Source organism: Python bivittatus, unplaced genomic scaffold, assembly GCF_059951505.1.
Source record: "Python bivittatus isolate LINGU-HERP-01145 unplaced genomic scaffold, Pbiv_v1 ctg000070_np1212, whole genome shotgun sequence".
Taxonomy (NCBI): domain Eukaryota; kingdom Metazoa; phylum Chordata; class Lepidosauria; order Squamata; family Pythonidae; genus Python; species Python bivittatus.
In genome coordinates, this window is record NW_028277034.1 from 49,467,379 (window position 1) to 49,493,285 (window position 25,907).

Here is a 25,907-nt window from a genome sequence, read left to right on the forward strand (position 1 = left end):
ACAGGTCTGAAATGTTGCTTTCTGCTGAAATTGGATGAAATTTCCCAAACAAAACAACCCCTAATGTACTCAGTAGGTCACATCAGCTCCTACACACGTTAGACCTTAACACCGGCGTCCTCAAAGAAGGTGGCATACATGTGAAAAGCACAGGTATTGTACATGTAATTTCACATCAGATCTTTCCATCTTGATCAATTTATTATCTCCCTTTCCTTCCCACCAGATTCCAACATTTCTGAATTCTTAAAACATTTAGATCACCAGATGAATGCGCTGAGCAAATCCACTGATAATCATATTTGAGGTATTTTCAGACATGTTTTTAAAAGTGCAGAAAAAAAAGTGAAGGAACAGACAAACGTGCAGAGAACATGACATGAGCAACTGTCTTCGCCTCTTCCCCTGTGCTTACAACACAAAAAAGTACAGAAATAAAGCAATTAAAAACCAGGTAGAAGTAATAAAAATAGAGAGAGAACAGACTCAACATATGAGGTAATCTTTCACATCTTGGAAAAGTTATCTTACACACAGCAGTTCAGCCACTGAAAGCCAGCAGAAGACAATCCGTGGTCAACCACTGGAAAGCAGAGAGATGGATTGGAAAATTAAGGCTTCCTTCTGAATTTGTCTGAATTCCTTTGGCGCTGTCCCTCTTAGCATAGCTGAAGGACTCCATGTCCTTTTTAACACTCTCCCCTCAAAGTGGTCGGACTTGTAGGTTAGGCCCCAAATGAAGGTGGACTTTTCCAAGAGTGGAGCTGAAGGTATCACGGAGCGTGGTCTGCTTTTCTGCTTGGAGGCAGCTCCTGAGTAAAAATGATTGTTTCTTGGTTTGAGAATTAACAAGGAATTGCTATCCAAAGCGAAACTTGAGTCTGTACTTGACCGGCTTTTTCTGAGGGACCACCAATGGAACCTTTGGCTTGGCTGGAAGAACCACTGGGGGTCTCTTCTTTTCGGGGACAGCAACCGTAAAAGAAAGTTCTGGCGGTTCCGCTTGTTTAAACCGTGGGAGGAAATGAGTGGAAACATGCTGGGGTTTCACCCGTGGGCTGCACCCACGCTTGGCTTTGCCTCTCTTGTTCAAAGCCACGTACCATTCTCTTCCTGTTTTCAGAGTCCTGTGGACTGCTGAGGAGTAGGTGTTATAGCTGTTTTCTTGAAACCGTTCCCTGAACTTACAATCATCTGTAAATTTGGCCTGGAAAAGAAAACGCAGGAATCAGCAAGGAAATTGATTTGCATTAGGGTTACAACTCATGACTCTTTTTTTTTTTTTAGTTTCATAAAGCAAAAAAGAAGGAAGGCAGTTCCCAGGCTTGATGGTTTGGGTTCACTGGGAGGGTGATAGTAGACTGGCTTAATTTCCTACATTATCCTTTTGCCTCCTTAACAAAATGTTTTGGTCAGCATAAAGTAGCCTGGTGTTTCTCAACCTTGGCAACTTTAAGATGGGCAGACTTCAACTCCCAGAATTCCCCAGCCAGCTATGCAGATATCATTGTGGGTTGCCTAAATGGCTTCTAGTCAGAGAATATTTCTGTATTGTTAAAGAAGAACCTGACAAGAACCTGCTGATGGTTGGGCCTTGGAAGAAAATAAGAACACTGCTAAATCAGACCCTGATCCCTCTAGCACAGCCTTCTGTTTCTCATAGAATGGATGAATTTGGGAAGCTCACAAACCTGGACAGGAAAGCTTCATATGACTGTTACTGTAGCTTTTTCAGCAGTCATGGAGAAGCCTGAAAAAAGACCGGCTGCTCTAATAACCAGGCGAGAGATGCTGGTCATGTACTAGAAGCATCCACGGAAGGGATCAAAAAGATAGCTGCAAGTGAGCGATCAAAGCTTTGTTCTTTTTTTGTGACATTAAAAAGATGAGGGCTGGGTTTTAGGGAAGAAATGGCGAACTGCAGCGGAATGATGAGCAGCCGAGTAGACTGGCTCTATGTAATGCCTCTCCAGAGAAGGTAAGGGCTTGAGATTGCCCACAAGTGCTCCAGATAGTTGTTCCTCGTGAGGAGACCTCAAGACAGTGGTCTCTAGTGGGTTTAGAGCTCTGGGAGATGCGGGAATGCCAACTTCGCCCAAACCATGGTCAGTGCCTTTATAGACCCAGGACTCGCATACTTCCTTTTTTAATCACTTTCAGAAATTGCTTGTTAACTGCCTTTCAGCGATTAGGTACCTTTGGATTGAGAAGTTTTACAGCACCGGGTGAGTTTCCTTCAATTCTCAGCAAAAGAAAGTTTTAAATACAAGTTTAAGGACAATTTTTTTTTAATAAACAGCAAAAGGGGATTAAAACTTTGATTTTAGAAAGTTACAAATGGACTAAGGGCCCAGATAAATTTGAAATAAGATTTTGGAATTAATTATAAGAATCCTTCCCATGGGAAAATGCTTTTGTTTTGAATTCTTTTTTAAAAAAAACATGATAGGATGGGACTTTGAAGGTTGGACACTAGAGGGAACTAGAAGGAATTAAAGATTACAATTAAAGGAGAAGAACACTTAAATTTGACTCAGTAATACAGTAACAACAAAATATTTTAACATTGGACATACTGAAGGATATTTTTGAACAGTGGACCGAGAAGTTAATTTTAAATGTGTCTGGCTCTATAGCTAGATTGTGTTTAAAAGATGTTATAGAAGAGGAACAAGTTTTACCTGACAAGATTGAGACTGATTTGAAAGTGGATTTAAAAATGACAGGCTACAAGAATGACATGGAAAAAGATGTTATACTGCACATACAAAAGAAATGGCTGATATCTTAATAATTAAAAGGGATATGCAAATAAGAAACCAAGAAAGTGACCTGGATAATTTTCCTATATTTATTTACAAAAGAGGCTTGTTAAAGCTTTGAGGAATTTTGCGAGAAGGGACAAAGAAAAAATGAAAAGAAATCAAGTTCTAGGACATTATTTGAAGGGACTAAAGATCAAGATTGTTAGAAGTAAAAGGAAGGAATGTAAAGTTGGTTTATTTGATCAAGGTTAAAATAGATATGTTTTTATTTCTAGTAATCCTTAATGGACTTTTGCTGCATCAGGATTGAAATGACAAGGTTTTAAGGATTTGTTTATAGATAAGAGATGGGATATGGGAAGAAAAGATCATTTGTTGTATTTTAAGAGAAGGTGATACTAAAATTGTTCATATTTCTTGTGATGAAGCGGGAAGTCATTTCTTTATATATTTCTTTTCTTTTTCTTTACTATATTCTTATTTTTTCTTTCTTTTCTATTTTTCTTTCTATTTTTTCTCTGCACTTTCTATTCTTTCTTTTTATTCTTTTATTTTGTAGTCTGTATTATTTTCGTTGTTGCAATTGTAATTTTTAATAAAATTACTCTAAAAAGAAAAAGATGAGGGCTTTGCTTGCACAGCTGTGGCCACCATCTTGACTTTTTTGACCCCCGTGGATGTATTTGCAATGCACACGCAACCTTATACTACATCATCATCTTTATTTTCATTTAAAATTCACCACCACCTAGTTTTCATATATTTTATACTTTATTTTCTCTCTCTTATCCAGACTCGTTGGTTATTTTCACCAAATTTTTCATAAGGTTCTGAGCAGCTTTGGGGGTTGGGAAATATAACTCGCAAGATAACAAAATTTCACTCAGTCAAGCAAAAGGTACATATAGGTCATCAAGTCATCTGTAAAAATGATTTTAATTTGTATGTAAATATAGTGGATCATAGCAATGACTTAATGAAAAAACTGACTGCTATGACATGTAATCATTCACCAAACCATTGATAAGAATGAAAAATAATATTTGTGTAAGCATACTGTAGCTTATGTGACATGGTGGATGCTTGATGGTAATTATATTACTTGGTTTTGATATCTCATTATATGTAGGCGCCCTTCCTCCATGTACCGGTGACATCTTGCCTCAACAACCATATTATGCTTTGCGTGGGGCTACCCTTAAAGATGGCCCAAAACTTCAGATCTGAGTAGCAAAGGGGGTTAGGAGTTCTGATCATAACACATATATAGTATGTCAGACCCAGGTTACTGATGTATTTCCAAATCCAAATTAAAAGGTGGGTATTGGTCTAAAAAGCTTTAAAGGGTTAGTTGCAAGCCATATTCAGTAAATTAAACTGCCCACCTGCATCTTTACTGGTAAATCCCAGTTATGTGTTAGCCCTTTGAGGTAGTCCAGACAAGAAGTACAACTAGGAGTCCTAACTCTATCTTTACTGTAAGGTTACATTAACAGAATCTTGCAAGACTGAACGTATTTCTCCTCTCCTTTCCTTTTACTCTCCAGAAAACTAGGGAGGGTCCATCCTGAAATGCTTCCCACACCCCCTCCTCTCTCTCTGTGGACTGAGATATCTTTTACATGCCAGTTATCCTGTCTGTGGCTCTTCTCCTATTTCCCACGGTCATTCCCACATACCATTACATCATGAGATCAATTAAATTTACCATGACTAATTACATGTGAAAAAGCTTGGTTCTGAGTTCTTGGCCACTCCAGTCCAAATCCTCATTTGAATATGAAGGCCAATGAGTGACCTTGGACTACACCAGAGATGAGGACCTGTGATCCTCCAGATGTTGCTAAATTATAATGCTCAGCTGATTGGGAATTATAGTTCAGCAACATCTGGATGGTCAGTCACAGATACCCATACATTTCCTTGACCTCATAAGGAGAAAATGAGAGGTTAAAATTCTAAATAATAATACAAGCTGTTTATTTTGCAGAAATGGATGCCCTTGACCCATCATTTTTCACATCAACCTGGCTTTCATCTCTATCTGCATTTCCCTGGAGAGAAAGGGAAACAATGGCTTTAATAAAGCACTTCCAAATGGTTCATTTTGTATTGTTCCCCATCCTGGTTCGCCTGTAAAAAAACACTAATTCTGCTATCTGCCCCCCCCCCAAAAGATGGAGCTAAGTATCTACTGACAACAGAGAGAAGCTGAAAGATGACCTGCTTGCATAGTAATGAATTCCTCTTGCTGACTTATTCCACTATAAATTTGAGAAGACAATTTCACATGATTGCCTCCCAAAGGTTTTAAGTTTGTTTTGGAAAGGAAACATGTCTCTCATCTATCAACAGGCCTTCTTCAATTTGGGTGAATGGGAAGGGTTGCTGAAGTCAAAGGTCTACTCATTAAGATACCGAAGAGGGGGAAGTCTTGGAGAGAGAGGTTGTCAGCAAAACTGCTTCTCTTCTTCTCCCTGTTTCTCATGGGGAAGGTTGTCTTCTGGCAAACTTCTCCTGCCCCACACTTCTCAGGAACTCTGATTTTGTGATAGAGCAAGGACTGTCTAAGCTCTAGAGATCGCCACCATAGGCCCTAGTCTTCCCAGAAACGTAAATTAACTCACAGCCTCAACTCTCCAGGGTTGTATTAGTTTGCCTCTGATAGGTTCCCAAGGCTGCCAGACCTCGCAAAGAAAGAGCACAGCCGTGGCTTCTTCCATTGCTGGTGAATGGACTGAAATGACCTTTCTCTCAGTGGGAGTTGTAGGAAAAGATTGAGTTGCAGAGTTGCAAACTCAGCCTGGCAGTGGAAAGGTATTAAGTCAGAAGAGAAAATTAAGAAGAATTCCTTGGAAGTGGAGAAAGCTATCGATGGAGGCAGAATTCTGATCTTTCCATCTTGCAGACTTACAAGAAATACATATACTTAAAGATAGTGGATCTCCAGCAATAAATCCGTTTCTAAGCCACCTTTTAAAAATCTTGTAGTATGCTCCACCTTATTAGATGTGCCATTCCTTTCATGTGGTGTCATTTAAGTAAATCATAGCAAGGAAAAGTACCTGGCCAACTTGGCCAATTTCAAAAAAGCTATGCAGGGTTGGATCTGGTTAGCATGGGAGAGAAGACCACCAAGAAACCCTAAGATTATAGGGGAGATATGGGAATCAAGACTACATTCTGGAAGAAAGCAATGAGAAGCGCACTCTGTCCCCCGCATAGGATTTTAGGTCACACCAATCTGCCAGCTCTGAGCACCATACAGCTTCCTAACATGTATTTAGGATGAAAACTATACAATCAAATAAAAAAAAGAGCAACTAGAAATATTCCTTTGGAAGTGGGGACTACAAAAAAACACATTAGCAATAATGAAAGGAAACCAGTCTCACCACGGAGAGGTCACTTGAGCCTCCCTGGCTTGGTGGAACAACCAGATGTTCACTACTTTCCTAAAAGCCGAAAAGGAAGGGGCTGATAGGACACAGGGTGGGTGCATGGGGGAGAGTGTTATTTCAGAGGAGGATGCCATGAAAACAGTTACAAAGTCATTAGGAACCAGCCCCATTCTAAGGACACATTCCTTAATGAATTAAGACTTTGATAGTCCCAATTTACGTGGAGGTGGAGGTCCTACTATTGTATATATATACCCTGAGCAAGTTATTTCCTGCCAAATTTAAGGCCAAGTTTTCAAAAGTAGTATGAGTGGGTTTGCAAGGCCAAAATATGCTTCAGTACTATAACCTTGGAGCAAATTGTTGGTGGCCAGAATGTACATTTTTTTTTCCTGGGGAGAAAGATACAGTGGGTTGGGTGGTGATATAAAAGATATGGGTTGTATCCTGGGCATGAATGGGACTGGAATTTTGGATTTTCCTCCAGTTTGAGAGAAAATAATGGTTTTGGGGGGGGGGGTTGTGTGTGTGTGTGTGTGCATTAAGCGTTAATACATGTTAGGACTTAGACTAACATTTCCCACCTCAAAAAAGCAGAAAACCATGCTGTCAATTTTCAGCAGTCATGTTGCTGAAATTCGGCATTGCAATCAGAGCAGATTCTGGGGTTGGCAAAAATGAAATACCACAGAATAAAATAAAAAGGATGATTCCAAAGCTCAGAATTGCTCACCTCTGTTAGACAGGAATAACCCAAACTAAATATAAACATAAGTCTAGACGGCAACAAAAAGTCATCTCTTTTATTACTTTAGGCATGAGGAGTGCCCAAATGTTACAGACCTTTTCTAGATATAAGTTCCAGAAAAACATATTGCTGGAATTTCTAATGTCCTTCCACTCTGGTGAACCCCAAAAGAATTAACAATGTCTGCATCCAATACAAGAAACATCTGCTATGCAGGTCATGTCTTCCCTCTAATCTTCGTCTGGCCATTCGTGCTACAACAAAAGCATGAAAGAGTAGTGTTGTGATCTTGTCTAAAGCTACTGAAGCAAGACCTATGTTTTCTGCCAAGATCTGTGTCAACCAGAAGAGCAATTCCTTTGTCTCTTGGGACATTAATTTTGCTCAGCTGCCTTTGCAATCAGCGAGGAAAGAATAGTACACTAGAAAAGGCCTCTGTAAATTTTGCTTTTTTATAAGCTCCAGACATCAGCATCTAAGCCAGATCCTTTCTTATCAATAGTTATGCCAATTAAGTTTATTATTTCATGGTTAAGTCCACAGGTTATAGGCCATACATGAGACTGTACACAGGAGATCTCTGATCTCACGAAAACAATTCAAGGAGATATTGTTCATGATGATGATTTCTATATCCCCTTTTTTCCAAAGAAAAATTTGAGGGCACTCAAATTAGAAATGCTGGTAGAATTTGTTTCTATTCAAAAGTCGGCTAAGTATTTTTATAATCCAGCGCTATTCTCATGACCTTCAGACTTTTCACATCCCAGCTTCCAAAATTGTATAACAACAAAAAAAAAAAAATGCTGGGAATTTGGGGAACTATAGTCTCAACATGCATGAACAAGATCAGGTTGGGCAAAATCAGTCTGCTGCATTGCTTTGGTAAGGGATGAGAAAGGTCAGGTGTTGCTCAGCTACAATTCTCACCAGTATGGTTAGAGGTAAGGGATTCTGGGAGATGTAGTTAAACAACATCTGGAGGACTAGAAGGTCCCCACTCCATTCAAGACCTGTGTTCCTTATCAAGTGTTTCTATAGGAACTCACTTGTAGTCTTTTCTATCAACCGTCCCATGTCTTTGATATGGAAAGCAATATATAATTCTATATATTGTTTATAATTCTTTGTCCTTCAAATTCTTTCTTCACCCTCTTCATGGGAAAGTCAACTGCTGTGCCCATCTTCCTCCCCCTACATGTATCTCTCACCTGTTTAAAATTCATTCCTGGTATAAAACACCTTCCTTCTTCTTGGCTTCCTCTGATCAACATTTCCTTTTCCTCCATGATCATATCCCAACTTCAGACCCATCTATTTTTCTGATTTATCCCACCATAGCATACTTTGCTTTCCCCTTCACTACCATACACCTCCTGGGGTGTTTTTCTAGAAGAGTGGGATCTAGACTGCATGTCTCTTCCATCTTTCCTTCCTTAACTGATTTTCTGCGGTAAGGAAAAAGAACTGGAGGAATTTGGTAGGAAAAATGGGACAGTCACAAAAGAAATACATCATCCAGCACCCATATAAAACCCATAGATGAGACAGGATGACTGCACAATGAAAGCTGAATACAAAGTCACCCTTTATGGAGCATGAATCATGGAAATTGGGTTGTATCAATGATCGCATTCAGATTTTTATTTCTTTTTTTAGAAGGAGAAGAAAAAGGAGAAGGAGAAAGAGGAGACTTATCTACAATCAAAGCTTTAACTGATTTTGTAGTAACTAGGTATTGTAAGCACACTTTCTTTCCAGCCTCTTAATTTGTATGACAGATGTACATTCTAGCAAGTCACATGCTGGACCAGTACAGCTGACCTGTCACTCTATACCCTTCCAGCTTCAAGAAAGCTTCTTTCCTGTTTATTCTTTTGAGAACTGGGGCTAATCTTCCATTGACTGAAAAACAAAACCAGAAACAATTCCTTATTACTTGAGTGATCAGCATGCTGGGTATGGGAAAGACAGGAGTAACGATACCAACTGGATCTGGTTTAGCTGTTCTGCCCCGAATTTCTTTATTTCTTTCCAAGAGCTTCCATAGGAAAAAAGAAGACATAACAAGGATTAGACAAGAAAGCCCTCCTTTCACTTTATTCATTCTTTATTCATTCTTAACAACTCCAGTTCAAAAAACAGGAGATCCTTTTTCCCTTTGTAAAAATACCTTGCCCCTACTACAGTAATAGAGGTTTTAAAACTTTGGCATATAGAAGGACCATGAAAATCTGTTTGAACTGTAAGAGGATTCATAGCCCAATCCTATACATTCTTAAAATAAAGACTCCCTCAAATCCAGCTTCACGGACACATCCGTGTGACTTTTTAAAAAAACAATACCAACGTGGTTTGCCACTGCTTTCTCCTAGAATGGTTTTTCAACTTCCCAGGCTAGCCCAGAGCCCTGGGATTTTATGGTGGTCTCTCATCCAAGTCCAGCTCAGATCCAACCTTGCTTAGTTTCTGGGATCAGCCAAGGCTGCTTAGGTGCTGCCATGTCCATGTTTACTAAGAAGTAAATCCTGTTCAAAGCAATGGGTTTCTCTCCTGTCAGATTGCATGAGCTTTCAATCTGAAACATACAGATTGTGTGTGTGTCTGTGTGTGTGAGTGTGTGTGTGTGTGAGAGAGAGAGAAAGAGAGAGAGAGAGAGAGAGATAATGAAAATGGAGCCATCTGTGTCAGGAGCTAAGAATTGGCAGAATTCGTATTGCTTCTGAATCCAGCTTCCTTCAAACAAACTGCTTTATAATTTAATTAAATCACCCTTCAATGGATGCCTGAAGTGTAGATATGGAAAGGGGGGGGACCAACACAGCCTATAGAATTTCCATCCTCCTTCCAAGAACAACAGAACTTAATTTTATTTTGCACTTGGCTAGCAATACGCCAAGCCTTGATAACAAAGACTTTCTATGAGTGACAAGCACAGTCCTCCTCCAACTCATTAGCCCATTCATCTTGCCAAAGCAGGAAAGTACAACAGATGCTGTTTTTACATTATCAGCATTATTTAGCCCAGTAATCGTTAGACGTTTGGCTTGGGTTTCAACTAATTCCTTGCACTGATTTGAAGGAAGAATCACAGGTCACATCCTTTCCAGACTGACCTCGCTTCACTTGGGTCTATCTGTAACAGCATGTCTGGCTCACTGCCGTTAACCAGAAAACAAGAAGGGGGTTAATTTAATTTTAGCAGTCACTGAATTGCAAGGCGCAGCTTTAACATGAAATATCAAAGTAATTTCACGTTATCTGGGAGAAGAAACCAAGATTTCCGCACTTCGGGCCATTCTTTACCTCAAGCTCTTGAAGAACCAACGCAAGCTTATAAAGAACTCATCCATGTTATTAAAAACAGATCCTATAGTAACCCTACTAGGCAATTAACATTAATTATGCTAAACCAGAGCTGCCAGGCCAGTCCTCTATATCAGACAGCTCGATTTTAATGTCTTGCAAGGGCCTCTTCATTTTTGAGTTGCCATCTAAGCAGAAGATACTGTAGCCTATAAGCCAAGTTGCAAATGCACCAGAACTACATCAGATCAGCTCCATCGTATAACCATAACACACGACTCAGTTAACCACAATCACAATGCCTGCACTTCTAACATATCTTTGCACGAAGCTGACCAGCAGTTTACCTGTTGAGGCACTTGCTGAAGTAGACGGTTTAGAAGCCACCTTTGTATCTCAGAATCTCCTGGGCTGGCATCTAATTTCACAGAGACCCAGCGAGATTAGAAGCCCTGCACTGGACGTCATTTGCACTTCATATGGTTCATTTGGGTTTTATTTTGCCAGTTGTGTGAATCCAGATATAGCAATTTACGAGGCAGGCAAAAAAGAGGCAGGGCTTCGATTGCATGGCTGTAGCTGCCTTCTTGACTTTTTGACCCCCACCTGTGGGCACCTCTGAAAGCCATGTTGTTTCTAACCTGGACAGGCCCAATGTGTATAGGTGTGACAAGAAGGATTCCGGCTTTCATGACTTCCATGTATTCAAGACTAAAAAACTAGTACAGAGTTGATAGATCACCTGGGTGAGAGAATTTGGAGTAAAAGAGAGGAAATTGCAATTTCCCCCCTCTCTTGGTGCAAAGTCCTACTGCAGCTTCTCACATGGAAATGAAAGAGGTGATCTTTCATGAAGCCCAACATGAACCTCTAGGATTATTTCTGCATGACCAGGAAGTCAATTTCTAAGGTCCCCTTCCCAGTCATGTTGAGAGAGGTTCAACCAAATATGCCTAGGGGGGGCAGGATGACAGTGAAATGGATGTGATCTTAATCCCACATTGGAATGACATACTCTACATAAATAGAGACCAGCATCTATCCAGATGCTAAAATATCCTGGTTTTCCTCCCACCGTAAAGAGACAAAAGGGGCGTCAATCCAGTCTCTCTAATTTGTGGCTTGTCTGGTTCATTTTTGTTTCATGCTTTGCATTTATTTACTTACCATGGGGGATGATCATGATAGTTTGATGTTTCTTGCTACCTGGAATCCTTTGGAATTAGGATGGATCAGTGCAATAAATACATACATAAATGCCATTTATTAGGACAACCTTTCTTCACTCAGTGCCTTCCAGGTAGTCATGGACTTCAAAATTATGTAATTCCCAATTAACCTGGTTTAGGAAGACTAGATAACAGCCTGGAATGCATACAACAACGTCCTTCCGTGGCATATGAAAAAAAAATGGGTACCCTATCATAATCCATTACAGAATGAAATTTAATAAAGACAAAAGCAAATGGCTTCATTTAGGAAAGAAAAATCAGGCCACATGTAGCGGAGGGAAGATAATTGGCTTGGTAACAGCGTACATGGACATGATGTTGGAACTGAATATAAACAGTGGGATTTGGCTGTTGAAAAAGCAAATGCAACTTTAAGCTACATCGACATAAGTAAAGTTTCCCAGCCATGGGAAATAATGGATTCAGTATATTGGGTCAGACTCTACTTTGAATTGTATCCAGTTCTGAGCACAACACTTTAGAACAGTGTTTCTCAACCTCAGTGACTTTAAAATGTGTAGACTTCAACTCCCAGAATTCCCCAGCCAGCCATGCTGGCTGGGGAATTCTGGGAGTTGAAGTCCACACATCTTAAAGTCACTGAGGTTGTGAAACACTGCTTTGGAACAAATTGGGATCAGTTCAAAGAAAGGCAACTAGAGCAATCAGGGGATTGGAAACTATGTCCTCTGAAGGAATTGGAAAAATTTAACCTTTAGAAGAGAACACCGAGGGGAAAGGACAGCATTCTTCAAGAATCTGAAAAGTTATGACACAAGAAAGTCCAGACTTGTTCTCTCATATCCCAGACTTCAGGACACACAGTCATGGCCCTACGTTACTGGAAGGCAAATCTGGCTCGGCGTTAGAGCAAATGTCCTAGCAGGAACAGTTCGAGAGTGGAACCAGTTATCCATTAGGAGAAGGAAGACCTAGCAGAAAGCACCTCCTTCAAGGTTTCAGTTAAAGTCTTCTTCACAGCCAGGACACAAAGCAAAACAGTATCCTGTATCCTTTTGTCACAGCGCAACAGCATGTCTCAGAAGCAGTGGCTTTTGCGCGGGTACAAAAGCATGCACCGGACGTCGCTGTTAGCAGAGCTGAGCAACCGATCAAGACAGTGTTGCGCTGGGGTGGGCTGCAGACAGTCAGCACACCCTGGTTGCCAAAGGAGGCATCAGGCTTCCCTTCCTTGCATCTGTTAAAATAACTGGACAACCTTCTCTCTGGGAGGCTTTGATTCATACAACGGGGAGGGGTTGGGTTCAGCGGCCATTTCTAAGGCTTCCGCACTGGATAGGAACTCTTAGCCCTTCAAGGTAGTCCAGACAAGAAGCACAGCAATGAATCCGATTGCAAGAATAGATGACAATAAATCTCTCTTTATGGTCAGGTTCCATTAACAGAATCCTGCAAGACTGAAAGTATTTCTCCCCTCCCTCTCATCCCCCCCCCCCTTTTTTGGTGCCTTCAAGTCAGTTTTGTACTCCTGGTGTCTACCTGGACTAGTCCCTCCAGTTTTCTTGGCAAGATTTCATAAGTGGTTTGCCCTTGCCTCCTTCCGAGGGCTGATAGAGAGTGACTGGCCCAAGGTCACCCAGCTGGCTTCATGCCTTTGTGGGGACTAGAACTCCCAGTCTCCTGGTTTCTAGCCTGGCGCTTTAACTACTACACCAAACTGGCTCTCTCCTCTCCTTTTACTCTCTCATGAAAACTAGGGAGGGGCCCTTCTGACCCTCATGCCTCCCCTTCTGTGGACTGAGATATTTTTTACATGCTGGCTGTCCAGTGTGCAGTTCCTCCTCCTGTCTCCCAAGGTCATTCCCATATGCCATTACCGAAGCACAACACTCCCTTTCCATTTCTGAAATTTTGGGGAAACAATGAGATTGGAAGATTTCACGAATCTCCAGTTAGTTGCTGTACATAGCCTCTTGGGTCAAAATTATATAGGCCAGGGATGAGTATCTCAAGTCAAAGAGAAATATCTTATTATACCTAACTATATTTCCAGGGTTTGCATAATCAAACCTCATTATGATTAGATGATGCTATAGCAGTATATATTTCCCACTGACACATTTTGATGAATATCCCAGAAATGCATGTTTTAAAAATGTACTTACACTTGCATGCAGTTTTCCTTTTTTCGACATGGCTAAAAATTTGTTGCTGAAAACTCCTCGTATTCCCACTATCCCCTGAGACACAGCGAATATTTCCAAAATACCTATAAAGGACAAAAATCCTCAAAATAAAATTCATGTTTCATAGGGCTGTGAACAAAAAAAAGAGAAAGAAAACTTAACTGCCTTGTCATTTTGCACTGTCTGAGAAGGAAAAAAAAGCAGAAAAAAATCCCTGTCATTTTAGGCTTATAACCAGTGATTTCATGGTTGATTGCTTCTTGCTTGTGCTTGGGTTATCTGAATATACATTTATTTATAGATGTCCTGAGGTTTTAAAGGACACGACTGATGCAAGATGAAGGGGGGGGGATTTTAACCACTGCTTCTGTTAGTAGTAGCTAATTGCCTTCCATGCAAAAAGCATCGATGGAAATGTTGGAAGGAGAAGAAAGGACACTTCAACATCTGAAACTTTCATTTAAGTCAAGATACCCCATCAGCCAAAATGAATCCTGGGCTCAGCTGGATTTATGGTTGGATATAAGACTGGGATGATTCAAGTAATGACACAGATTAAAAGAACCTCTGAGATTGTACAGCGCATGTTTAATGGGCCAGCCAATCACCACATTTAGTTCCACATGTGAGAAGGGCTTCAGAAGGAGCCCCTTACCCAGACATGTGTGAGTCTGGAGCATTTCATCTATGCCTTTTTTCAGCGGCAAACTGCACGTATGCTGATTGCACCCACTCATACAGCAGCTCACAGAAGCAGGGCGAGTTCTGAAGTTGCACAGGGCTGAGGCACGCATCCACTCTAAAACTGGAAAAGGAAAAGAGATGCCCTCAACCCTCCACACATTTTAAAGCTGTATTCCCCCACCAGATAGGTACAATGCATAATCGGGTGTCATGGCTTTGCGTAACTCAGAAAACACTGCAATGATTGGCGTTAGCTCCAGTCACAGCCAGTTTATACTTCCACATGCCTTGGCTTGCTCCACCCATTCCTACTCCTGTTACTTTGGTCAGATGTGGACCATCAATCTTCCATGAGTTACTCTCACCCTGCAAAGCAGACCAGAACAGCGCACCCAGGGAGGCAACCAATGGAGATTTCACACAGACCAATGTTCTCCAATCTTCTGCTTTCCAGATGGGTTTAGCCAGGATCCCAATGAGCCTGGCCATTAAACTCAAGAACCCCTTGGATGAATTCTCATCAAAGGAAGAGGGGGAAAGGTTGGAGAGGCATTTGAGCCAGAAAGTTTTATTTGTCTGTGGTTTCAGACTTGACCAAGAATTCAGAAGTAAAACCAATGCCTCCTACTTTTTCTGAACCTGCAATCCATATCCCCAATCCCAGCATGACAACGTGCAGAAGAATAATGTCATGCAAGGTGTCAAGGCTGTGTGCCTTGAGAGTAAAAGGTTATATGGGAATCAGGAATTTTTCCTGAGTTTTGGGTGGAGTTCTCTGCTGCTTCTGCATGTCAGCCTTAGAAGTAAGCAATTGTTTGAAGAACAATGCCTGTTTGTAGTTCTCCTTGTGGTCCTACCTCTAGTTTATTCTACTGTATTCCTGAACCTCTGTCTCTGGATTGTTCTTCATTCATGCTCCCTTGGATCTCTGTTATTGACCCTTACTGCCTTTTCACCGCTGTATCTCCTTTCTGGTCTTGGCTTAGCAGATATACAGTATGTTCTGCTTGTACCCTTTGAATAAAAGATTCAGGTTGTTGAGATGGTCAACAGAAAAAAGGCTAGTGAGAAACATGTTACCACCAGGCTATGGGGGAGGGGACAAACCTGGCCTAAGGTATGTCACTGCCTGAGCTGAAGGACAAGATGATACTTGCCCAAATCCAGATCAGCCACTGACTTCCAGGTGGAGAAGCAATCAATATGGAGGATGCAAGTGAGTCTTCATCTTTGGCAACTGCTCAGTTGCAGTCTACTCTGCCTCCATCAGTGCTCATGTCTGCTCTTAAGTGCAGACCTAAAGAAAAATGATTTCTGCTGTGGATATTCTTTCACATGATCCATGGAGTTGTCAAATTATTTGGGCTGACAGTAATGGGATCCTTCTGCCACCTGATTGGGTAGCCAGTCAATGTGCTAGCTTGAGGCAGCTGTGGCTCTGGATGTTCATTTAGCTGGCACTCATCACTTGTTACTCAGCTGCACAGCTGATAAAGGTGAGAGTCATGAGGCCAATCTGGATCCCAATGAAGCCAATGTAAGTGTCTATGGTACAGCGAGGAACTGATGTCCATTCTAGTAATACGGATGGAAGCCCAGTAGGAATTGGATTGAGACAATCTTGTATCTTTCCATTATTGCAATGCTCTTTTCTTGATTTTATCATGCAGATCTTCCTCAATATGGCACCTTCCTAATGAGCCCAGATTACAATTCCCATTGTCCAGAGACAGCAAATAACTAGAATGGAAAGTGGTGGAATCATAGTTCAGATCAGATTTCCAGGATGGGTGAGGCTGTCACAGTTCCCCCCCCCCCCTTAATACAACATGTCTTCATGGGCTGAAGTGTAGGAGCTCCATCTCTCCCTCTCAGAATCAAATATTTCACTGCTAGGCGGCTCTTCCTCCAGTTCTGGTTTCCTTCTGCCTCCCAGTTCTTTGGAGGATTTGCATCTGAAGAGGATGCATTTTGCTCCTGAGCTCTGCTTCAGAGGGCTATTGAGAAACAGGAAAAAAATAGGAGCAGATTTTGCCTTGAAGGTCAACAAAGGTGATTTTGAAACTGCAGAAGGATCTGGGTTTGGAGTGAGTGAAGCGAAACATTGTGGTGTCACAGTCTGGATTGCCTGCCTCTGCAAGGTTGTGAAATTGCAGAAAGAAAAACCTAAGGCTCTTTTCCTTCCCCTCTCTACTCACAAAACTTTACTGGCATAAAATAAGCTGTCCCCACTAACGTCCCTATTCTGCTTCTATTGCATCCGTTCCAAGTTCCCACCAAACTATGCCTGTGTAGTAGATACTGGAAGCAAAGCCCTCCCCCTCTCCCCCCCAGTCTTCCATGACTCCCCTGTTCAGCATATCAAGGCATTGCCATAAGAAAAGGATGAGATTCTCTAAGCTGCTTTTTCTGCCTCTCCCTCAAAACCCATTCTGTCACAATATGAATAAAGTGTAGGAGAAGGAAGAAGATCATCACAGACAGAGCTGAATTGCTGGCAGCAGTTTTTGGAGAGTGTGTGTGCGCCTTTGAGTCACTATTGACTCCTGGCGACTGCCTGGACAAGTCCCTGCAGTTTTCTTGCCAAGATTTTAGAAAGAGTTTGCCATTGCCTCCTTTCTAGGGCTGAGAGAAAGTGACTGGCCTAAGGTCACCCAGCTGGCTTAGACAGGACTAGAACTCCCGATCTCCCAGTTTCTGGCCCAGTGCCTTAACCACTACGCCAAACTGGATCTCTTTGGAGAACAGCACTTTATTTTTTCTTATCTCTTTCTATCTTTTTCATAAAAAGTCACCAATTGCCAGCCTGCAGATTCCTCTGTGTTGCGTTCTGGAGGAAGAAAAAAAGATGGGCTGGCCCCCATTTATTATTATGCTTTCTCAGGATTGCCAACATGATATATCAGCTCATTTTCTTTATATTTTATATGCTGTCATAGCCAGTTCTTGATGGTGGAAACAGCAGAATGGCCATGGAAGAGGCTGAGCAAGGATCAAAGGAAAGGGGCGTGTCCATATGGTTCTACCCCCAGTAGGTACCTCTCTGGTCATCTGATTTTGCCTCCAATGTCAGGGGTGGCAAAGCTTAACTGACTTTGCACACCTCAAGGCTGCTGATGAGTGGGATTTGGAATGCGGGGGTGGGGGACATTCTGGGATTGGGGATAAGATGAAAGAAGTGTGGTGAGGACAAAAGATGAGTTGGGCAGCTATATAAATCTGAATAATAAATAAATAAAGAGGGAAAACTTCCTGCAGGGGCAGGAAATCACAAGGGGAGCTAAGCAAGACATGCTGAAGATTCTGGCATGGTGCCATGGTTAACTGCAAATGGGGACATTGTCTAAGTGTTGTTATTATGAGGGTATGATAATATAAGAGGGAATGGGCTGGCAAAGGACCATGGCTGAAAGGGGAGAAAATTGCAACTGAGTAAACAAAGTTTGGAAGATCTAAGCTAAACTGGGACAGAGCACAGCAAACAGAGTGACACCAAGCTTTCCAAGGTCATTCTGCACTAGCACTTCATAGCATCCTCCAGCCATCACTGAAGTGATCAGCGTCTACCAGCATGACCATGGTTGGGTGACTCTAGAAGTTGCTCGTGCAGAAATGTTCCAAGTCTAGCATCCTTCACATCTGCTGGAATTTCACTGGCGAGCCAATGTGATGTAGTGGTTCAGGTGTTGGATTAGGAGTGGGGAGACCCAGGTTCAAATCCACCCTCAGCCAGGAACGCTCCCTGGGTGACTCTGGACCAGTTGCCATCTTTCAGCCTAACCTACCTCATTGTGGAGGCAAGAGGTGGGACTCGGAGATGCTGCTATTTGTGTATCAGTGTTTTGGCTCAGCCCTTGTTCTTTCAGCAACTGGTCTTCACTGTACAAATAATTAAAGTTATCATAATGCAGCTTTCCCTCCATGTTGATGTGTTATCCCACAAGCCCCATAATTCCCAGCCAGCATGGCTAATGGCTGGGCCTGATGGGAGGTGCCTTCCAACAGATCTGGAGAGAGGAAAGCTACTATGAAGAAATGAGGGAATACAAAAGAGTTGTGGGGGTAACTCAAACAAGGCACTCATGAGAAAAATGCAGTGGAATGAAGAGGCTGAGAAAAGTGGGGTGAATTGCAGGAAACTGCTGACACAGGAAGCTTTTTTCTTCCAGCTGGAGGAACTCAGCAGATGTTCCCGTTCTTGCTGTGTAAATAAAAGGCTTGGTTAAACAGCATCAATATCTACATGATGTAGAATGCTGCAATTGAAGCAGGAAGAATAGCTGTCTAGCCGGATCTCCAACAAGCCAATTATTCTGCAAAAATTCCATGGCAAACCTCAGGAAATCCAGAAGCTCCCTAAAGTTCATCTTGGCCAATTCTGTCCTCTACTCACATCAAGCCCGAATACACTTTTAGGCTCTCCTGCCTATTAATAGCTCATGTCATAATCATGCCTCTTAATTTTAAGGGGGGGGGAGTTAAATCAATATCATCTCTTCCTGGAAGGCCAGGTGATCAATACAGTTTTGATCTTTTTATGTTGGTACTTAAGAGTGAGAAATCACAATCTACTGGACGAAGAGTTTGCCTTCTGTAGCAACACGCTGATCAGATGGAGGGACAGATGTTTGAATTCAGAACTTTATAGTGGGTAGTGACACCTGGTTGGCTTTCTCGCATTAACTGACTCTTAGCACACCAGAATTCTGAGGTTGTGGGGACAGTATCTCTACTGATATGCCTCTTTTTTAGCCAGCTCATTCATCAGTTGCAAACTGGGCAACCAGTTTCTTAGCCAGAAATGATATAGATAGGGAATGATTTGAAAAACACCTAAAGCGCTAAAACTAACTAATGGGGAGGTAAGGATTTCCCCAGGTCATTTTTTTTTTTAAGAGGATGTGGGAATGGTACAAGTCATAATCCAGGAACTGAGGAGCCACAGGGTACTATAGCGGTCATCAAGGATTGGACCCTAATACACATTTTTTATTCATTTCCCAAATTTATATTTTTTGAAATTTAAATAGTCTCGAATTGTTTAAGGCCTTACACATATTATGCAAAACCTTGAACCTGGAAATTGGTGTTAGGATTGGCTGAATAAACTTAACAACAGATTAACTACAGGGTGCAGTTTTCACCCAAGTGGTTCCCTCCTTATGTGGTGGGATTCCAGCTGAAAGGCCTAGTCAGCATCCTGGCCAGATATCCTGGGACTTGTACTTCTGGCACATTTGGAGGGGCCCAGTTTAGGAAAGGCTGGTTTAGAGCAGTGTTTAGAGCAGTGTTTCTCAACCTTGTCAACTGTAAGTTGTGTGGACTTCAACTCCCAGAATTCCCCAGCCAGCACGCTGGCTGGGGGATTCTGGGAGTTGAAGTCCACACATCTTAAAGTTGACAAGATTGAGAAACACTGATTTAGAAGCAAAGCTGAAACAAAATGTTATGCAGACTTGAAGCCCAGCACAACTCTAGAACTTGAAATAACAAATGTTAAAAACTGAGATTTTTTTTTAATTTTTAAAACTCAACACTGAGTGACCCCTACCACTCTCTCCTCCATGCAAGGTCAGCCTTATCGTTAGGCATGGTGGTGATCATTCAGGTAGCAGATATCATAGGAGAAACATCTGGAGAGCTACTGAGTCCCCAGTTGAAGAACCAATTGTTGAAGGACCAATTGTACACTGCAATTATTAATTAGCTTACTGCCTTCAGATGTATTGAGGACTTATTGTCCACAGCCAGTGTGGCAGTTAAGGCTCAATTCAGTCAATCTGACTTTTTTATGTGGAATGCAGGGACACCACTAACCTTGAAGACCTCACCCAACAAACCCTTTGAGACTTCGGGTAGACTTTATTGCAATTCTGCTAACTTTAAATTTTCTAAATCTGACTTTGGGAATACTGGAAGGGGAAATTAAAATTAGAATGTGGACATATGACCCTGTAAAGCATTTAGAAATTGTTTAAGAACTCCCCCTTAACCTGGTTGCTGAATTTGCACAATACACTGCATCATAGCTAGTAACTTGAGTTCACACAACACACTGCATACACGCACCCAATTTAACAGAGATTAAAACTATACAAGCTTAGCATGCTGTGTGAATAAAGCTTCTAGATCTTTAACTGACCTGGTTACCTATGCTGCATGACGACCAGGATGGTAGTGTATATAGCCAACAGTCTTAAAAATTAATTATTAATTACTATACTTCATTCAGTTAAGGAGACTGGATTTATGAGATGTTTTCATACATTTGTTAGTGCCACGAGACACTGTGATTCTTCGGTGCCTTGTTACCCCTTATCCCACGCTTCTCATCCACCTTGGATCAGGTACAGCAGGAACAAGGGTGCAGACTTGATTTTTCATGCCAGCCAGCCAGCCACCCTGAACCAGATTGCTTTCCAGATATGCTGAGATTATAACTTCCAGAATGCTTTGACAGGCAATGGAAGTGGGGAAGACTAGCATTTCATTGCTTCCTCAGAGAAAGGGAGACACCATGGAGGATATCATTCCATCTGATGTGTTTCCAATATGTCAACAATTTGGGATGGGAGACAAACTTCCCTGAAGTGGTATAGTCCGGGAAAAACATGTGATGTTGCAAAATATATCAACTGAGCCTTGTGATTCATATTGTAGTGGTGCCTCTTCCTCATCTCCAACATCCCTTCATTTGCGCCATGCATTACTGTATTTGCATTAGGAACTCTCCTGACTGTATTGGCCAATTATAAACCTCTTACATTCTACTGCATTCCTTCAGATGTAATTGTTTTTGTAGTCACCAGTGACCCATTTCTTCCATAGTTATACCAACTGACATCCCCTGACTTCCATGGATCTTGCTTCCATGTAAGTCAAAAACACCAACAGCCAAATAGTGTAATGTTTTCTCTACCTAGGCAAAATTAAGTCTGTTTAAACTGAATAGGGTCTAGATCCCCTTAATGGAACAGCGGTGCAGTGGAAACATGGGGAGTATTCATGATTTCAGGGAGGCAAAAATGTAAGCTTTTTTCCAGATTATTATTGTAATACTTCCCAGTCATTTTCACATGGACTGCTTCTCCACGTATTTGTTAGTGCTTTGCTCAAAAGCTTCCACTAGTAGCAGGCATCTTCCATTCCCAATTTACAGACAACTATCTGGTGAACATCCCCCAACACAGATTATGGCTCAGCCTGATTTTGGAGCTCCGTGCTCAGGACTTTCACTGACTGAACCGCGGCAGCAAAATCCCCAAGGCGCTGGGCAGTTCCCATCCGAATAGCTCCTGGAGCGCATGCCGAGAGCTTGGAAGCTAGGAATCGGGCAGAACTGAAAGGAATTGCCTAGGGACTGAGCCAGGTATGCCAAACTAGACATTCGTAAATGGAAATTAAATATTTTAAAAATCCAGTTGAAACTCGGGCATGCCCAGAGGCGTGCGCACGCACAGCAAAGTAAACACCCCAAAATGCAGGACTTCGTGACCCGGCCAGCCCCAGTTCGCCCAGCAAGGGGCGGAGAGGCGCCAACGCACTTACTTAAGAGGCTGCCTTGGTGAGAGCCGTTCACCTGCCCATCCGGGTGGATCTGGAGATGGAAGCCGATGCCGACCCTGCAGTAGAGGCTGCCGGTTCGACGTCCGGAGGGACTCCACTTAAAACTGCTCATTTCGGAACTCCCGGCTTGAGCTCCCCCCGAGGGGGAGGAATAGGAGGCAGGTGCGGAAAAGGAGGAGGAGAAAGACGAAGTGGCGGAGCGACTTCCAAGATCGCTGCTGCCGCCGCCGCCGCCGCCGCCGCCGCCGCCGTTGCCGTTCCCGGCCTCTCCAAGTTGCGCTCGAGGGGGCCGCGTCCGCTGGCGCGCCAGAGCCAGGAGGATCAAGTGGCTGAGCAAGAGGAGGCAGCGGGAGAAAGGCAAGCTCATACTTCCAGCCGGAGGAACGCGCCAGGCATTTTGGAGAAGCGGCGGCCGCTCCCGCCGCTGCACCTTCGAGGCAACCGGGCGTGCGCTCCGCCGCGCTGGGAAGGAGGCATAGTCGGCCCGCGAGAGGGAGAGCGCGATCCGAGCGCGCGGCGCTGGCACGGGGATATTTATAACCCGGGTGATCTCACAGCTCTCCATACATGCCTGGAGTCTAAAGGAGGCTCGCTTCGCCAGACCTTCCGAGGCAGGGGGAGGGGGCGGAGGTGGAGACGCGCCTCGCAGGACCACCGGGAGGAGGAGGAGGAGGAGGAGGAGGAGGAGGAAACGGCGAAGAAGGACGTCGGGGAGGCGAGGGTCACCCCTGGTCACGCCGGAGAGACGGAGAGCGCAAACCGGGACGCGCAGCCGAGAGCGCCAACCGCGCTTTTACGCACCAGCTGGCGGGTTTTCCTCCCGCCGGGCGAGGTTTCCGAATTGGGAAGAACAGTAACAGAGGGAAGGCGGAGGAGCCGGGAATGGAGATGGGGTTCTCCTTGGGTGGGGGGTGGGATGCGAGGCTACTCCACCGCCAGCCCAGAATCGCTGCAGACAATATAAAACTTGATGGAAGCGCGACTCGCCCCCGACGTCTCCATCCTCCTCGCGTGGTTTTCCGAAAGAAGAACGCGGCCCTGCTCGGTTCGCCAACGGGGCAGCCCGCAATGAGTTGATTTAAGCCGACCTGGCGTCCCGCGGAATTCCCGGGGCGTGATGGTTGCCAGTAGTGCAGAGGGTTTCACAAGGCGGGCGGGGGGACAGAATTCCATGGAGAGCAAGAAGGGGCGTGTGTCCATAGCCCTTGGTCGCGGTGACGACGAAACCTCGAGGTTGGGGTTCACAAAAAAGGAAAAGGAGAGTGGGTTGCATTTATAGCCCCTGTGTGGAAGAGCATCTCGTTTCTAGATTCCCAGTCCCGATTTCCAATAAGATTCGGCATATAGATTATAGGTCGGGCTGCGCAGTAGTGGGAAAAAGTAGATCTGCGCGAGCGACGAGCCACGCGATCCTAAAGACAGCCTGCCGTGGAGGGAGGGGCATTCATCATCTCATAGGGCGGTGTTGACGGTTAGGGATTAGGAGAATCAGAGTACCAAGTGCGCGCGTGCAAGATTACAACCTGAAGTTGCGGGGTCCTTTCATCTGCACCAATGAGGTGAACGAGATGATCGGGAAGGGGTCAGAACAGATGCCGAGAGCTTGGGGTGGCGATATCGGGAGCACGAAACCTTTTGTAGCCTGGACAGAATTGGAGGAGCAACGATACCAGGTGGAAAGGCCATCCAGGCCGGGAAAGACGATTCTTCCGCTGACTCAAATGCATAAACCTGGGTTATTTCTAGCTGACACGAGCCAGCTAACTGAGATGCCATTCTGCGCATGCTCAGTTGGGCGCATCCCCTTTTTTTCCCTGTTTCCAGCGCCGTAAATGACCCATAAAGCAAGACCTGGATTATAAGTGCGGGAAACTTGGTGTAGCTGTTTGAGCTTCGGGGCATCTCCGCTTATTTTCGGCTTAAGAGAATGGTGGCTTATGGCGCGTTGCAGTGCTAAGCGTCTTCCTTTGCACCTACACGTCATTTCAGACCGTGGGTGAGAGGGCTTCTAGTTACCTGGGTATCTGTGGTTGTCACTATGTTCGGTGAAAACCTGGAAAATACAGTCACACCCCATCCAGTGAAAACGTGGAAGATACACTCTTCCGCAACATGTTTAAGCTTGGTTAGAGTTAATTTAGGTTAGATATTCTTCTGGTGTCGGGCGTTGCCCGTCTGGTTAGCTGTAGGGTTCACCCACCAGGTTAGTCCACTAATCGGGTGAAACGTGTCCTGTAAAGGCAGCCAGAGCGTGGGGAGGACTGAACAGACCTCGGCGGAAATCGCTTCCGTGGGTCAGGCTGGCGGGGCCGTATTTCGAGCGCCTCCTCCTTCAGTCACCCTTGCCTCGCCAGACCCCTCCCGATAGGGTTAGACGGCGAGTCCCAACCCCAGAGCTGGGTGACGGGAGCTGCAATCAAGCCGAGACACGCCTGGACAGGAGAGGCGGGCGCGGTGTGTCCCAAGGTCGGAAACGCTCGGAAGTTGCTTCGTCTGCACCCTGCGCGCTTCTAGCTGACGGCCTGCCCGGCCGATGAATTATTCACTGGACGTGGCGATGATGCCGGAATCGCCGGCGCGCACGCCCGCCTTGCCCGCCGCCGCCTCTAGTCTCCCTTTCGCCAGTCCTGCGCGTGAGTCCTTGGCTGTCTCCTGTCTCGAGCCCCGGCAAGAAGCCGGTTTTTGCTCTCGGCTTTCTGGTGAGGAGGGCTGGATACGTAATCCATGGAAGTTGCTCGAGGTCTTTAAGAACAGTCGTAGAAGAGAGGCGTAATTCCGCAGGGATGCTAGAGGGGAATCAAATTGCCTGCCATTCACAATACTATCCCGTCAGGGATCTCTTAGAAAAAGTGCCTTGCAAAGAGAAGCATTAAACTAAGCCATGGTTTGTTGAATAAACCACAAATGGCTGGTTTCACACACACCACGAAGGCAGAAATGGAATCAAACAGAATGGCTGGGTTTGCACATTATGCTATCCCCTAACCAAATAAGCCATATTCTGGTTCATCCCAATGTGTAAACCCAATCAAAGAGAGATCAAATAAGATGAGGATAGAAAGTATGTGTTTGTTTATTTACCAGTTAGAATGCTGCCCCAATCCCCAAGGTATGTAACTTACAAACTAGGTTTGACCATTAGAATACTGAAACGACAAGAAGCAAAAAAAAGAGAAAAAGACTGTAATACATGCCACACCTCAACAACAAATATAGACTACCAGGGAACAAGTCTCCATACCAATGTTTCTCAACCTCAGCAACTTTAAGATATGTGGACTTCAACTCCCAGAATTCCCCAGCCAGCATGCTGGCTGAGGAATTCTGGGAGTTGAAGTCCACATATCTTAAAATGGTCAAGGTTGAGAAACACTGCTCTATACCCTGGGGAAGTTGGAAGGGCCAAGTTTTCACAGTTTTCTGGAAGCTAAACAGGGTTGGGTCCATACAAACCTCAGAAGAGATGCTGTTCCAATGGCTAAATTGACTTCCTTGATCAGAGAAAAGACAATATCTATATTTATTGCTGACTGGAAACCCCTTATGGACTTTTTGCATAAGACAAACAAAAAAAGAACTTATGATTTATGGTTTTGATTATTAGGTGGCAGGTGCACATTGGGAGAAGGCACACCTCCTAGGTCCCACAAGATGACAGTGTTTTACAGCTGGGACATGAAGCCTGCTCATTCTTCCACATCTTCTTGATTGGGCAGAAACAAAAGGAGAGAGACAGCCCCATAGATAATTAGCTATGGAAAGCTTTATAGGTGGCATCACCTTGAGTTCCACCTAAAATCCCACAAGTAACCAGTGCAGTTCACAGAGCAGAGATGTTACATGGGCAAAACAAGGGACACCCATAACTGCTTGTGCAACCACATTCTGGAACAGATGGAGCTTTGATGTAGACTTCAAGGGTAACCCTAAGTAGACTGCTTTGCAGTAGTCCAAGGGGAGGTAGCTAAGGCATGAGCAACTGTCAGAATACTACTAATATAGCAAGCCCCTTCTGGTGCCAGTGTTCTTGTTTGGCCATGGCTTCCTCAAACTCAAGT

The 25,907-nt window shown here is 43.7% G+C and overlaps 1 protein-coding gene across 1 annotated transcript; it reads right to left on the reverse strand.

Annotated features, from left to right (window-relative positions):
- Window positions 1-859: 859 nt before the first annotated feature.
- Window positions 860-22,216, reverse strand: FGF5 (fibroblast growth factor 5). The gene is made up of 3 exons (XM_007425360.3): window positions 21,832-22,216; window positions 13,579-13,682; window positions 860-1,207 (listed from the first exon to the last, which is right to left on the reverse strand). The coding sequence occupies exons 1-3, from the start codon at window positions 22,214-22,216 to the stop codon at window positions 860-862; spliced, it is 837 nt and encodes a 278-aa protein (XP_007425422.3).
- Between the last annotated feature and the right edge of the window lie 3,691 nt (window positions 22,217-25,907).

What these genes read in the sequence shown, in the direction of transcription:
- FGF5 (XM_007425360.3), bottom strand. Translation starts at nt 22,216, where the DNA reads ATGAGCTTGCCTTTCTCCCGCTGCCTCCTCTTGCTCAGCCACTTGATC. An exon ending in TCACCAAGGCAGCCTCTTAA is followed by an intron (nt 13,683 to 21,831) that starts GTAAGTGCGTTG and finishes TGTCCTTTATAG; the next exon opens with GTATTTTGGAAATATTCGCT. An exon ending in AAGGAAAACTGCATGCAAGT is followed by an intron (nt 1,208 to 13,578) that starts GTAAGTACATTT and finishes TTTCTTTTCCAG; the next exon opens with GCCAAATTTACAGATGATTG.